The sequence below is a fragment of the Pantherophis guttatus genome, chromosome 6, assembly GCF_059756535.1.
Source record: "Pantherophis guttatus breed Tessera chromosome 6, ASM5975653v1, whole genome shotgun sequence".
NCBI classification, from domain to species: domain Eukaryota; kingdom Metazoa; phylum Chordata; class Lepidosauria; order Squamata; family Colubridae; genus Pantherophis; species Pantherophis guttatus.
The window spans coordinates 73641180-73653184 of record NC_142068.1 but is presented as its reverse complement, the minus strand read 5'-3'; the positions used below and the strand labels follow the sequence as shown (position 1 = coordinate 73653184).

The 12005-nt window shown below is 36.2% G+C and overlaps 1 protein-coding gene across 8 annotated transcripts in view; it reads left to right on the top strand.

Annotated features, from left to right (window-relative positions):
- Positions 1-12005, top strand: part of PCDH15 (protocadherin related 15) — a 716117-nt gene that overhangs the window by 484617 nt on the left and 219495 nt on the right. For all 8 annotated transcript variants that reach the window (XM_087871772.1, XM_060682279.2, XM_060682278.2 and 5 more), the window contains 2 exons: positions 2066-2272; positions 9958-10092. In XM_087871772.1, the coding sequence (XP_087727898.1) occupies positions 2066-2272; positions 9958-10092 (342 nt within the window). The remainder of the gene's footprint in view (positions 1-2065; positions 2273-9957; positions 10093-12005) is intronic.

Below are 12005 nucleotides of genomic sequence, written 5' to 3'. Positions count from 1 at the left end.
TGGCAGACTTCAACTGCCAGAATTCCTCAGCCATCTTTGCTGGCTGGGGAATTCTGAGAGTTGAAGACCTCCAGGCTTAAAGTTGCCAAGGTTGGAGACCCCTGTGTAGGACGATATATAAGCCTAAATGCTATTGCTACCCGTGCTCTATTAAGTAGTTTCAAAATTAAGTGAGGGGAAGTTTCCAATTCCAAAGCCCCTCAAAAATATGTATTTTATTGATACCTCATTTATAGAACTGAGACATACGTTATCTTGAAAAAATGTAGGAGAACCAAATATTCATATTCAGAATCCTCTTTGTAAATTCTAATTCTTACACTGATCCCTTCTGAATAGATTTATTCATTCACTTTGAAGCAAAAGGCAGAATAATAGTTCATCTAAAGCTCTGGACTTTTGCTGTAATTGCATCTTTTATATCTGTACATGCATTATCAAAGGCAATGGTGTTCGTTTGCTGCCAAGAAAAAAAAATGCTGGTTTTAAAGAACAAAGCAACTGGCTTTTATTGCTTTGATATTTTTGAAAACTCTTTTCCAGGAAAAAAAAATCAGTTGTTTACTTATGAACAAAAGAAAAAGTTGAACAAATACATAATTCCCTTGTTTAGAAATGCTTAGTTTTGTTTGACTTCTGATAATCTTTATTGCCAAATGTGTTTGTTTTTTAAAATGCACTTGTAATTAATGGAATGAGAACTTTTAAATTACAACATCTTTAAAAAGTTTAAACATCCATATCCATCCACACAAATCTATCCAATTGATTGATGAGGTATATGTGCCATCAAATTACACTGCATAACAAATATCAATTAGTTTTTGTTCCGGGGTAAAAAGTGTGTTTTCTGAATTCCTTAAGCCTAAATTAAATAGAAAATACCTATTTTCTCTAACTCAGGGGTCGGCAACTTTAAACCCTCAAAGAGCCACAAAGGTCCTAACTGGAAGCCCCCGTTCAATTCTGGAGCCGACCGGAAGTCCGGTTCCCCCACCATAGAGTCTCCTCCTAGTGCGGTGCCCTTTTTCCTCTACCTGTCCTAACCAAAAGCCATATCAATTGTGGAGCCAACCAGAAAACCCACCCCTCCTGGCATGCCATGCTTCCCCCCCCCCCCCGCAACCAGAAGCTCCTCTCAAAACTGTGGCGCCTTTTTGTCTGTATAGATATGGAACTTTTGTAAGTTGTGGTCACAAAATCAGAGTTTGTGATGAATATAGCCATTTTTGCATAGGTTTGGGACATAAGTATATAAAACTTAGAACAAAAATTGAGTTACCTAATGTTGTTGATTGTTAGTGACCACACAGATTTTTCTCCTGAAAGATCTCTTTCCAATGTTATCCTTCAGGTCTTCCAATGGTGCATACATAATCACTATAACTGAGTCTATTTGTTGCTAATCATCCTCTTCTTTCTGGTTCCACTTTTCCCAGCCTTATGGATTTCGAAAGAGAGACAATTCTTTGCATAATTTGTCCAAAATATGACATTTTGAAACTGATCACTCATGCATTAAGTGAGAACTCTGAACTGATTTGTTCTATGATCTGTTTGTTTGTTTTATTCGCTGTTGATTGTATTCTCAGGAGGGTTTTTTTTTTTTCAATCACCAAATTTCAAAAGTTAGTAGACTTTTTATCCTGCCTTTCTTTTCTTTCTTTTTTTAATTTTCACTTCCACAGATTACCCCAGAGAAACCCTTCACCTGTGTGCAGACTTACCTACTTATTTCCTAATGAACCATGCAGTTTTGTGATACATTTGTAGTGCAGTTTTAATATGACTGTCCTGGGTGTAATGTTTATTTTTATGAGTCAATGAGAGACTTTCATTTAGAAAAAAAAAAGTCTATATAGTTTGTGACTTGCTTCTAGTAATTCATCAATATGTGATGAATTGCTGGCATCTAGCTTTGCTACATATAATCCAGCTGCAGTTAGAAAGAAACACAAACAAGTCAGTAAAATGTATCTCCACTCTAAAATACAAAAATAAAACCAATTAATGTTTAAAAAATGACAGCAGAAATTTATAGCATATTAACTTTTTGCTTTTGCAGGCTGAACAAGACAATGGCCATCCTCTCCCAGCCTTTGCTAATCTGCATATTGAAGTTTTAGATGAAAACAATCAGAAACCTTTCTTCACCAAATCAACATATGAAGGCTTTATTTCAGAATCTTCCCCTGTCGGTACAACTATTTCTGATAACCAGAACTTGACATCTCCACTGCAGATCATAGCTTTAGATAATGATGTTGAAGAGGTTTGTATTTGATTTTACCAATTTGTGCTTTTGGGGATATGCAACAGATATTACAAATGTTAAATTCTATTTATTCTCCATGCTGCATGTAACATGAAAAAAAAAAAACCCTGAATATTTCAGAAGTTTGAGAACCAGTTATTAATGATTTATCCTTCTATTAAATTTTTCATGTTAATCATTTGTGTCTAGGATGTATTCCAAACACAATACATTGTATTCCAAACACATTAAATTTTCCCTAGAGGTTTCAGCAATTGAACTAGCTTTCGCCTACAGTGGAATTAAAATAATATGGATTATGGGCCCCAATTCATGCTCCTGAAATGCTCCTTGATCAGAATAGATCACCTGATCCAGTAGCGATCTTGGCCGGTGGTTCGACGATCCGGTAGCGATGGCGGAGCAAAGCTCCGCCCATCCGCTTGGGTGTCATTACTTCCTGGTTTTAACCAGGAAGTAATGTGTTTTTTACCTTCTGCGCATGTGCAGAAGGTATTACGCATGTGCAAGTTTGTGCGCGGCATGTGCGCTTCCGAACCGTTAAGGAAGGTAAGTAGATTTCACCCCTGCCCCAATTAGTTTTAATTTGGCCTCAATCAGTGGCCTCCCTCAAGCTACTAAACAAATTCATGCGGAAAGAAAAGTTTAACAGAAAGAAGATAAACCTAAGACATTTTGGTAACTCCAAATATCCATCCAATATTATCTTTTTAATATTCAAAAGAAAAATGAAATGGTTTCTACTTTGAGAAAAGAAAGTTGAAATTTTGTGTGAATTAAAAATAGAACATGATTTCACACGTGGCGTATAATCTGAGGATAATAATTTGCTATACTTTTAAAAGTTATGAAGTAAACATATTGCTGAGCACATTGTAAGCCACCCTGAGTCTTCGGAGAAGGGCGGCATATAAATCAAATTAAAAAAAAAATATTACTACTGGTTCGCAACAGGATCGCATGCGCACACTCGCTTTGCGGGAATGGGGGTGGGGAGGGAATGGGGATCTTGCAGTATCCTTCCCCTGGAGTGGGGTGGGAATGGAGATTTTGCAATATCCTTCCCCTAGAGTGGCAACCCTAACCCTAAACCTAACCTTGCCACGTCCACCAAGCCATACCACGCCCACCAAGCCACGCCCACAGAACCGGTAGTAAAAAAAAATGAATTTCACCACTGGAAGAAGGATAACTGCACTAGAAGACAAAGGGGAGAAAAAGAGGAATAAGTGATAATAGAAGAAAGAAGGAAAGAAAATTAAGGGAAATCAAGTTTAGGGGTTAGAAAAAATTGTTAAAATTCAGCACGCACAGCTAATCTTCAAAAACGCTGATGCCTTTCAGAAGCCCACAGTGTGTTTTATTCTTCTTAGCCACGCAGGATTACCTCTTTAAGTCCCAGGTAATTATCGGGGTGGGGGAAGAACTCCTCTTCCCATTGGTAAATACGATACATCTTATCTTTCAGTAATGAGAAAAGCTACTCTTCTCATGTTTTAATCCCTAACTGATCTACAGACAGTCTTGGCTGCGTTTTTTGCTTTGCGCATATCTTTTTAGATTATCGTGCATCTCTACATTAAATGCATTTATTTATTCTATTCTACTTAGGCACTGCCCAGATCCAATCAACTCTGGGGAGGCTCATAGCATTAGAATAAAGCAACAATGTACAAGCAAAAAAAAAGTGTACAACCCTAACAGCAGATCCATTCAGCAATACAAATGGATCAACATTTCCCAGTGGATTCTCAGCAACATAACCTAGAGATTTTTATATCCCTTGCCCAGTGGTGAAATCCATTTTTTTTACTACTGGTTCTGTGGGTGTGGCTTGGTGAGGTGTGGCAGGGGAAGGATAGTGCAAAGTCTCCATTCCCACCCCACTCCAGGGGAAGGATACTGCAAAATCCCCATTCCCTCCCCACTCCCATTCCCGCAAAGCGAGTGTGCACGTGCGATCCCGTTGAGAACTGGTAGTAAAGGTAAGTAGAACCCACCCCTGACATAGATCCTTTGTTCCTTTAATTGTATGCTAAATTGGTCCCTCTTTTTTTTTTCTTTTTAAGAATGTGCACTCTTATGGCAATGCAGAGCTTCTCCAATCCATATAACTCATTAATCCCATTTGAATAATCAATTTTACCCAACTTCACAATTCATGTTTGTTCAGAAAATTAATTCAGAATTTCCAGTTTCCTTTGGGGAATCAATTCAATTTGCAATTTCGATACTATTGACATTAGGTTTCCCTGTTGAAATTTCACAATGACAAAGGAATCACAGTCTGGGCTTGAGAAAAGTGGATTATTTGTAAATGTTAGTAACTACCCTGCTCGAAATCTAAATCGCTATGCTAAATGCTACACAGCCTCTTCAAGCACATTAGCTAATCCAGCAAGTCTCCATTATACAGCACATGCTGATTTCTTTACAAAGTGTGTGAGATCTAATTTATTAAAAACAAGTACCACTCACAAGCAAGGAAGGAAGATCATGTGTGAGACTTTACGCAATGAATATCAGCCCACATTCATAGTCATGCTGTTTAAGATGCAATAATTGAAATGAATAATTGAAAGTCCACAGTCATCTTTAACTCATCTCAATTAGCTTCAGAATAAATTCTGGATAAACCAAAAGGCCCAATATAATAAAAAACAATGAAACGCCTGATACATAATATAAGGGAAAATGACTTAATACACTACTGTATTTTTTGGAGTATAAGATACAAGGAGGTAACTGCTGCGAGGCAGAGGCCAAAGGGTGGGGACCAGTGGGTGGACGGGGCTACATTTGGTGTATAAGACGCACCTAAATTTTCACGTCTTATACTCAAAAAAATACGGTATATCTGTTTTTAAGAGTTTTTTCCTTTCTTTTAGCTATCTGAGAACTAGCATTTGGTTGTAAATTAAAATTCAGACAAATAATTCAATGGGGCAAGCAGCACATTATCAGAAAAAACAAAATCATGAGTCCTAGTCCTTCAATCATATAATAGAAAGCTATTAAGAGAAATGTAGCATTTGATATAATTGTTTCATTTCAACCCATTGTTGTAATCTTTTTACCAAGATGTCTAAAAGTTCTCATGATGAAAGTTGATTACCCAGCTTTTTTTTTTTCTTATTTCAATATATTATTTTACTGGGTCGTATGTATTACTTAGAGGCAAGTGCTTCTGCTTATTCTATTTATTTGTTTATTTTTGCTTTTTAGATTCCATCAGGTGCCATTCCTGTAGGTATTTTAAGTGTGCCTTCTTTTTGCTGTGTTACTTTTACCTTTTACCTAAAGAAGCTTTTTTTTAAATTAATTTTCTTTTACACAAAAGCTATTTTATACAATAGTGTTTGAAACTATCACAATTCTTTGTGCTTTCTTTGAAAACTACTCATTGTTAAAGCAAATTTCATCATTTGGTTTCAAAGCTAAAACTAGATTTGATACTCTACTCATTTGCTACCTTTCTACTATTGTCTTCAAAGTTCAAAACAATAATTTATTCTCTACTTTCAAAAATGAAAAGTGAAAGCTTTCATTTTCCTATACAACAAATACAAACTAACTGATTACAGCTTGTCATGTTAATTCTTATTTATTATTTTACTTAACCCTGTTTCCCTGAAAATAAGACATCCCCTGATAATAAGCCCAATCGGGCTTTTGAGCACATGCGCTAAAATAAGCCTCCCCATCTAAAATAAGCCAAAAATATTTAAACATAGAGCTGGAAATCAGGTAAGAGAGCAAGAGGAGTCCCATCTTGCTCCATGCACTCCAAAATAATTATACCTCCCCGAAAATAAGGCCAAACGCTGATTTTGGGGTTCAAAAAATATAAGACAGGGTCTTATTTTCAGGGAAACACGGTCTTAAACAAATTTCTATAGTTGTCCATCTATCAAGAAAAATTAAGCAGAAATTAAAAATTAAAATTAGAAATTAAAACCAGAATAGAATTAACAAAACTAATTTAAAGAAATGTATTTTTTCTTTAAGTATACAGTACTTAATATGCTTATGAGCAAGAACCACTTAATGCAGTAAAACCTACCCCTATAACTAATGGTAGAAACATGAGTGAATATTTTTCTTGATTGTTCTTTGTGTCTGTGTTTCTAAGTTTTAGACAAACATATATTTCGCCAAAATGCAGGAATCACCACACCTTTTTTTCAACTTAAGCTATATTTTTATTAGGCTGTTTTGTAATACTGTACTCTTTCGAGCATCTCTTCTACTTTATGTGAAGAGATGCTTTATATAGCAGTCTTTTCTGCAATACTGCTTGATCTCAAGATTAATGTTTAAAAGAGAGCCAATGGGGGGAAAAAATCCTCAATATATCAAGAATGTAGTTCTTTCCCTGATTGCTGGTTCTTTCCATATGATTGCAGTGGTGTGGTTATACTGCTGAAGTATACTGTATGTCTGTATTACTAGGGCTACCAATCCTGCACTGTAAAAACACAGATTACTACTGTGCAACAAAGAAAGCAATATATATATATATTCGCTATATATATATATTTGGCTTCGTGCTACGAAGCCGAAAACACCGGCCTGAAGATGACGAATGAGACTTTGTCGAAACGTCACCAAGACACTTCCAATTTTACGCGGGAGAAAACCCGATTAACCAAAGATATACCCAAAGTGATGTATCAAAGCACATTAATAGAAAGTTATGCGGAGGGGAAAAGTGTGGAAGAAGAAGGTGCACAAGCAGCAGGGATTACCGCAGCCTGGAGAGGATTGTCAGGAAAAGGCCATTCAAAAATGTTGGGGACTTTCACAAGGAGTGGACTGAGGCTGGAGTCAGTGCATCAAGAGCCACCACACACAGACGGATCCTGGACATGGGCTTCAAATGTTGTATTCTTCGTCAAGCCGCTCCTGAACAACAAACAACGTCAGAAGCATCTTACCTGGGCTAAAGAAAAAAAGAACTGGTCTGTTGCTCAGTGGTCCAAAGTCCTCTTTTCTGGTGAGAGCAACTTTTGCATCTCATTTGGAAACCAAGGACCCAGAGTCTGGAGGAAGAATGGAGAGGCACACACTGCAAGATGCTTGAAGTCCAGTGTGAAGTTTCCACAGTCTGTGTTGATTTGGGGAGCCATGTCATCTGCTGGTGTTGGTCCACTGTGCTTCATTAAGTCCAGGGTCAACGCAGCCGTCTACCAGGAGATTTTGGAGCACTTCATGCTTCCTTCCGCAGACGAGCTTTATGGGGATGCTGACTTCATTTTCCAGCAGGACTTGGCACCTGTCCACATTGCCAAAAGTACCAAAACCTGGTTCAACGACCATGGGATTACTGTGCTTGATTGGCCAGCAAACTCGCCTGACCTGAACCCCATAGAGAATCTATGGGGCATTGCCAAGAGAAAGATGAGAGACATGAGACCGAACAATGCAGAAGAGCTGAAGGCCGCTATTGAAGCATCCTGATCTTCCATAACACCTCAGCAGTGCCACAGGCTGATAGCATCCATGTCACGCCGCATTGAGGCAGTAATTGATGCAAAAGGGACCCAAACCAAGTACTGAGTACATATGCATGCTTATACTTTTCAGAGGTCCAATATTGTTCTATGTACAATCCTTGTTTTATTGATTTCATATAATATTCTAATTTTCTGAGATTGTGAATTTGGGGTTTTCATGAGCTGTAAGCCACAATCATCAAAATTATGACAAATCAAGGCTTGAACTATCTTGCTTTGCATGTAATGAGTCTATCTCATATATTAGTTTCACCTTTTAAGTTGCATTACTGAAATAAATGAATGTTTGCATAATATTCTAATTTTTCGAGTTTCACCTGTATGTATATATATATGTGTGTGTGTATATATTCTGCCTTTATAGTGATAGTGAAAGGTTTTACAACTCAGATTTAATAGCAATCACTATTACAGGTAGTCCTTGACTTATGACCCACAATTGGGACCACAATTTCTGTTGCAAGGTGGTTGTTAAGTGAGTTGCACCCAATTTTGCTACCTTTTCTGCAAAGCAAATCACTGGAGTTGTTTAATAAATCATGCAGTCATTACATGAATCCAACTCTATTGGCTTTGCTTGTTGGGTAGGTCACAAATGACAATCACTTTTATGATCTAGGATGCTGCAACCATTGTAAATACATGTCATTTGCCACACCACCTCAATTTCGATCATGTGACCATATGGGAAGCTGCGATGATTCTAAGTATGAGGACTGTTTACAAGTCACTCTTTGCAGTGCCATTGTAACTTCAAATGCTTGCTAAATGCTAAATGTGTATAAATCAAGGATTATTTCTTTTCAGATCATTCAAAAACCTCAACTTTCAAGTTAATCAATAGATGAGCTGACATGCTAAACATCTTCACAATAATATTGTAAAAATATTCCATTATTAAATATGATTACATGAAGAGAGAGAAAAAAATCATTGCAATATTTTTGGAAAAGAGGAAGTCTCAATATTGTGCCTCTTGGTCTGAAAATTTATGGTATTAAATCAGTCCTTTATTTCTCTGTACTGCCTTGAAGCCCAATGGTTTTCTGTTAGTATCCTTTATCTGGGAAAATACTATTTAACCTCAGGAGTACTGTCCCTTGCTATTTCTGTGGTGCACAGGGTTGTGTTACTTATTCAGAGGTGTAGAGTTAACTATTCTGCACAGAATTGGAACAAATCAGGTCAAGAATGAAATTCAGGAATGAAGAGAAAAAAATATACTATTTCTGCAGGGTGTTTGACTTGCTTATTTTTAATTCTTTTGTGTCTCATCATCTTTGATTATAATGTTAAAGTATGGATTGTCAAGCTATGCTACACTGAAGGCAATTTGTCAGGTTGATTGTTTTTTCAATATTTTTAACAATTCCGTAGCGATTGTTCATATACAAGAAAATCATATGAATTAAACTGGAGGGATCCATCACTGTCATTCTTGTACTTTGTATCTCCAGATGATATGGTCCCTTTTTGGGTTTTTTTAAAAAAGATCATTCATAGCCATACAAATTAACATCACAATCTTTTTGTTATTTATTGCAAAATCCAACTCCAAACCAATTGCCAAAATTTCAAAGCTACTGTGCTTTCCAACTGCATTGCTGGCAATTTTCTCAAGACCTTCAATAAAAGCTGGTCATTTTGAATCAGAAATTATCCTTCTTTTCATTGTTGCATTAAAATTCAGGTTGTTCACAATTGGCTTTTGTAGTGAATATATTGTCAATAAATCAAGCAGGTATTTTACTATAGTCTAATGTTTCTGTTCATATAGCAGATGGCAAAGGTTTTCAACCTCCCCTTGCTTTTTAGGTTTGTTCTAGAAATAATTGTTAATTACCAAATTGTACTAAACCTGTTATGATCAGTGTTAGTTACTGAAGAAAATAATAAAGGTTTGTCTCTCATATTTTGGTTAAAAGCAGTGAACTGGGAATAGGATTTTATTTTCCAATATCTCCCTCCAATTCAAGAGAGAAATTGCTATTCCAGCAATTTATGTTGATTACAATATATATATATATATATATATATATATATATATATATATGTATGTATGTATGTATGTATGTATGTATGTATGTATGTATGTATGTATATATATAGTTATAGTTATTTATTATCCCTTTGAGAATGTAATCATCATCTTGTTTTACTTTGAAGACAAAGGACCCACTGCTCCACCTGTTCCTAAATGACTACAATACATTTTTCACTGTGACTCAGACTGGAATAGCCCGCTATCTCACCTTACTTCAGCCAGTTGACAGAGAATTTCAGCAGCTATACACATTTTCGGTAAGCAATGGGGATTTTAAGAGTTTTGTTAGAATGGCACTGGTAATCTTTTCAACTATTGCAAAAGCTAAACAATTGAAATTTAATTTGGCAAAGATCTTAAGAAAACTGTTAGAATGTCATAGAATTGAACAAGCTATGCAACATAAAACAATAAAATGATCAGGCCTTGCACCACATATTAAATAGCAACACTCTAAGTAAAGTTAAAACTTACAAAACTATGTAGTTATATAAATTTAGCTGATGGGTCTCTAGTTGATCTGGTAAAGTGTTTACATTCAGCCATACAGTTGGAAAGGTAGATTAGAGTTAAGTTTAGGCTTGAATAATATCAGAACAAAACTAAAAACAAACAAAAAATAGGACCACAGGATTGCCAACAGATAGCTGTCCAAATTCTACTTGAAACTCTGCAGTGAAATCTATCTACCTTTCATTTAAACCATCATTTCTAATCTTAGCTCATGGCAATTGATTAAATGTTGCCCTTGCACAAGTGATACATGGCTTTTCTCCAGGAATTTTCTGGTCATTTACTGAATGCAGCCCTCATACTTCAGACCAAGGTTTTTCAAACTGTATTCCTCTAAAACCTAGCATTTCTTGAAAAGTTGTAAGAAATACTGGAACACTTCAGAGTGTGGCTACTGGGTGTATCTTATAGATTTTTGACTGCAAATCACGAAAATAAGCACATACCGTTTTATAGAAGTCTTCTGTTTTTACACAGTGACAGTGTTGGCTATGTTGTGAACATGAAAGAAATATACAAAAACATGGAGATGTTGTTGAAGCACATTCAGTACACCAAATACAACTTGGAATATCATGGAGATCTAAAAGTAATGGCTCTGCTGCTTGGAATGCAGCTCAGTTATACTAAGTAATGGTGTTACATGTGTAAATAGTTCACCCATGCAAGAGACTCAGAATAGATTAAAACAGGAGTAGCCACTCTGAAAGAATTTGGTTCCAGGTCAGAAAAATATGGCACATAAACCACTTGTTGATCCGACAAAAATATTTTTTGGCTCCACTTCACATAAAATTCAGAATGATGATTTTTTATTTTTTTGTGAAAGTGGTGAAAAAGGAAAATGAAGACTTTCATTATTTGAGATTGCTGTTTCCAAGAATAACTCATGCCAAGATTAAGGAAAGCATTTTTGTTGGTCCACAGAATAGATACATCATCAATGACAAGTGGTTCGAAGATCTGTTAGTGGAGCCAGAGAAAATCACCTGGAAAGCATTCAAGGATGTTCTTGAAATTTTTCTTGGCAACAACAGAACACCAAACTACATTCAGCTGGTTGACAAACTTGTTACAGCATACAAGACCATGAAGTGCAACATGTCATTGAAGATTCATTTTCTGCATTCATACTTGGACTTTCCTTCCCAATAATTTAGCTACAGTCAATGATAAATGGTGGACGTTGCCACAATGGAAAAATAGTATCAGGGTAACTGGAATCCATCAGTGCTGGCTGGCTATTGTTGGACACTGCAGTGAGATGCATTCAACCCTGAATGCAAGTGAAAATCACTTTTAACCCTGTTGAACTTGTGCAGTGTGTCAGAACTTTATGCTGTTAAGTACATTATAGTCATTAGAAGTTAATTTCATATTTTTCAAGATTCCTATATGATACAATCATTCTGAAATTATATTCGTGTTCCATTTGAAGGGATCTATCATAATCACCAAATATTTTGCAGGAAGCAAAACTTTTTGATTAAAAATGGTTGGCGACTAGGATTAAGGGCAAAGAGAAAGTTCACTCAACTGCACTCAGTTTTTCTAAATGCCTCTTGAATAAGATGCAACAACTCACCAGTAAAGGTAGTCCTCACTTAGAGACCACAATTGGGATCTGCAAATCATGTCACCAGAATGGATTTATGGC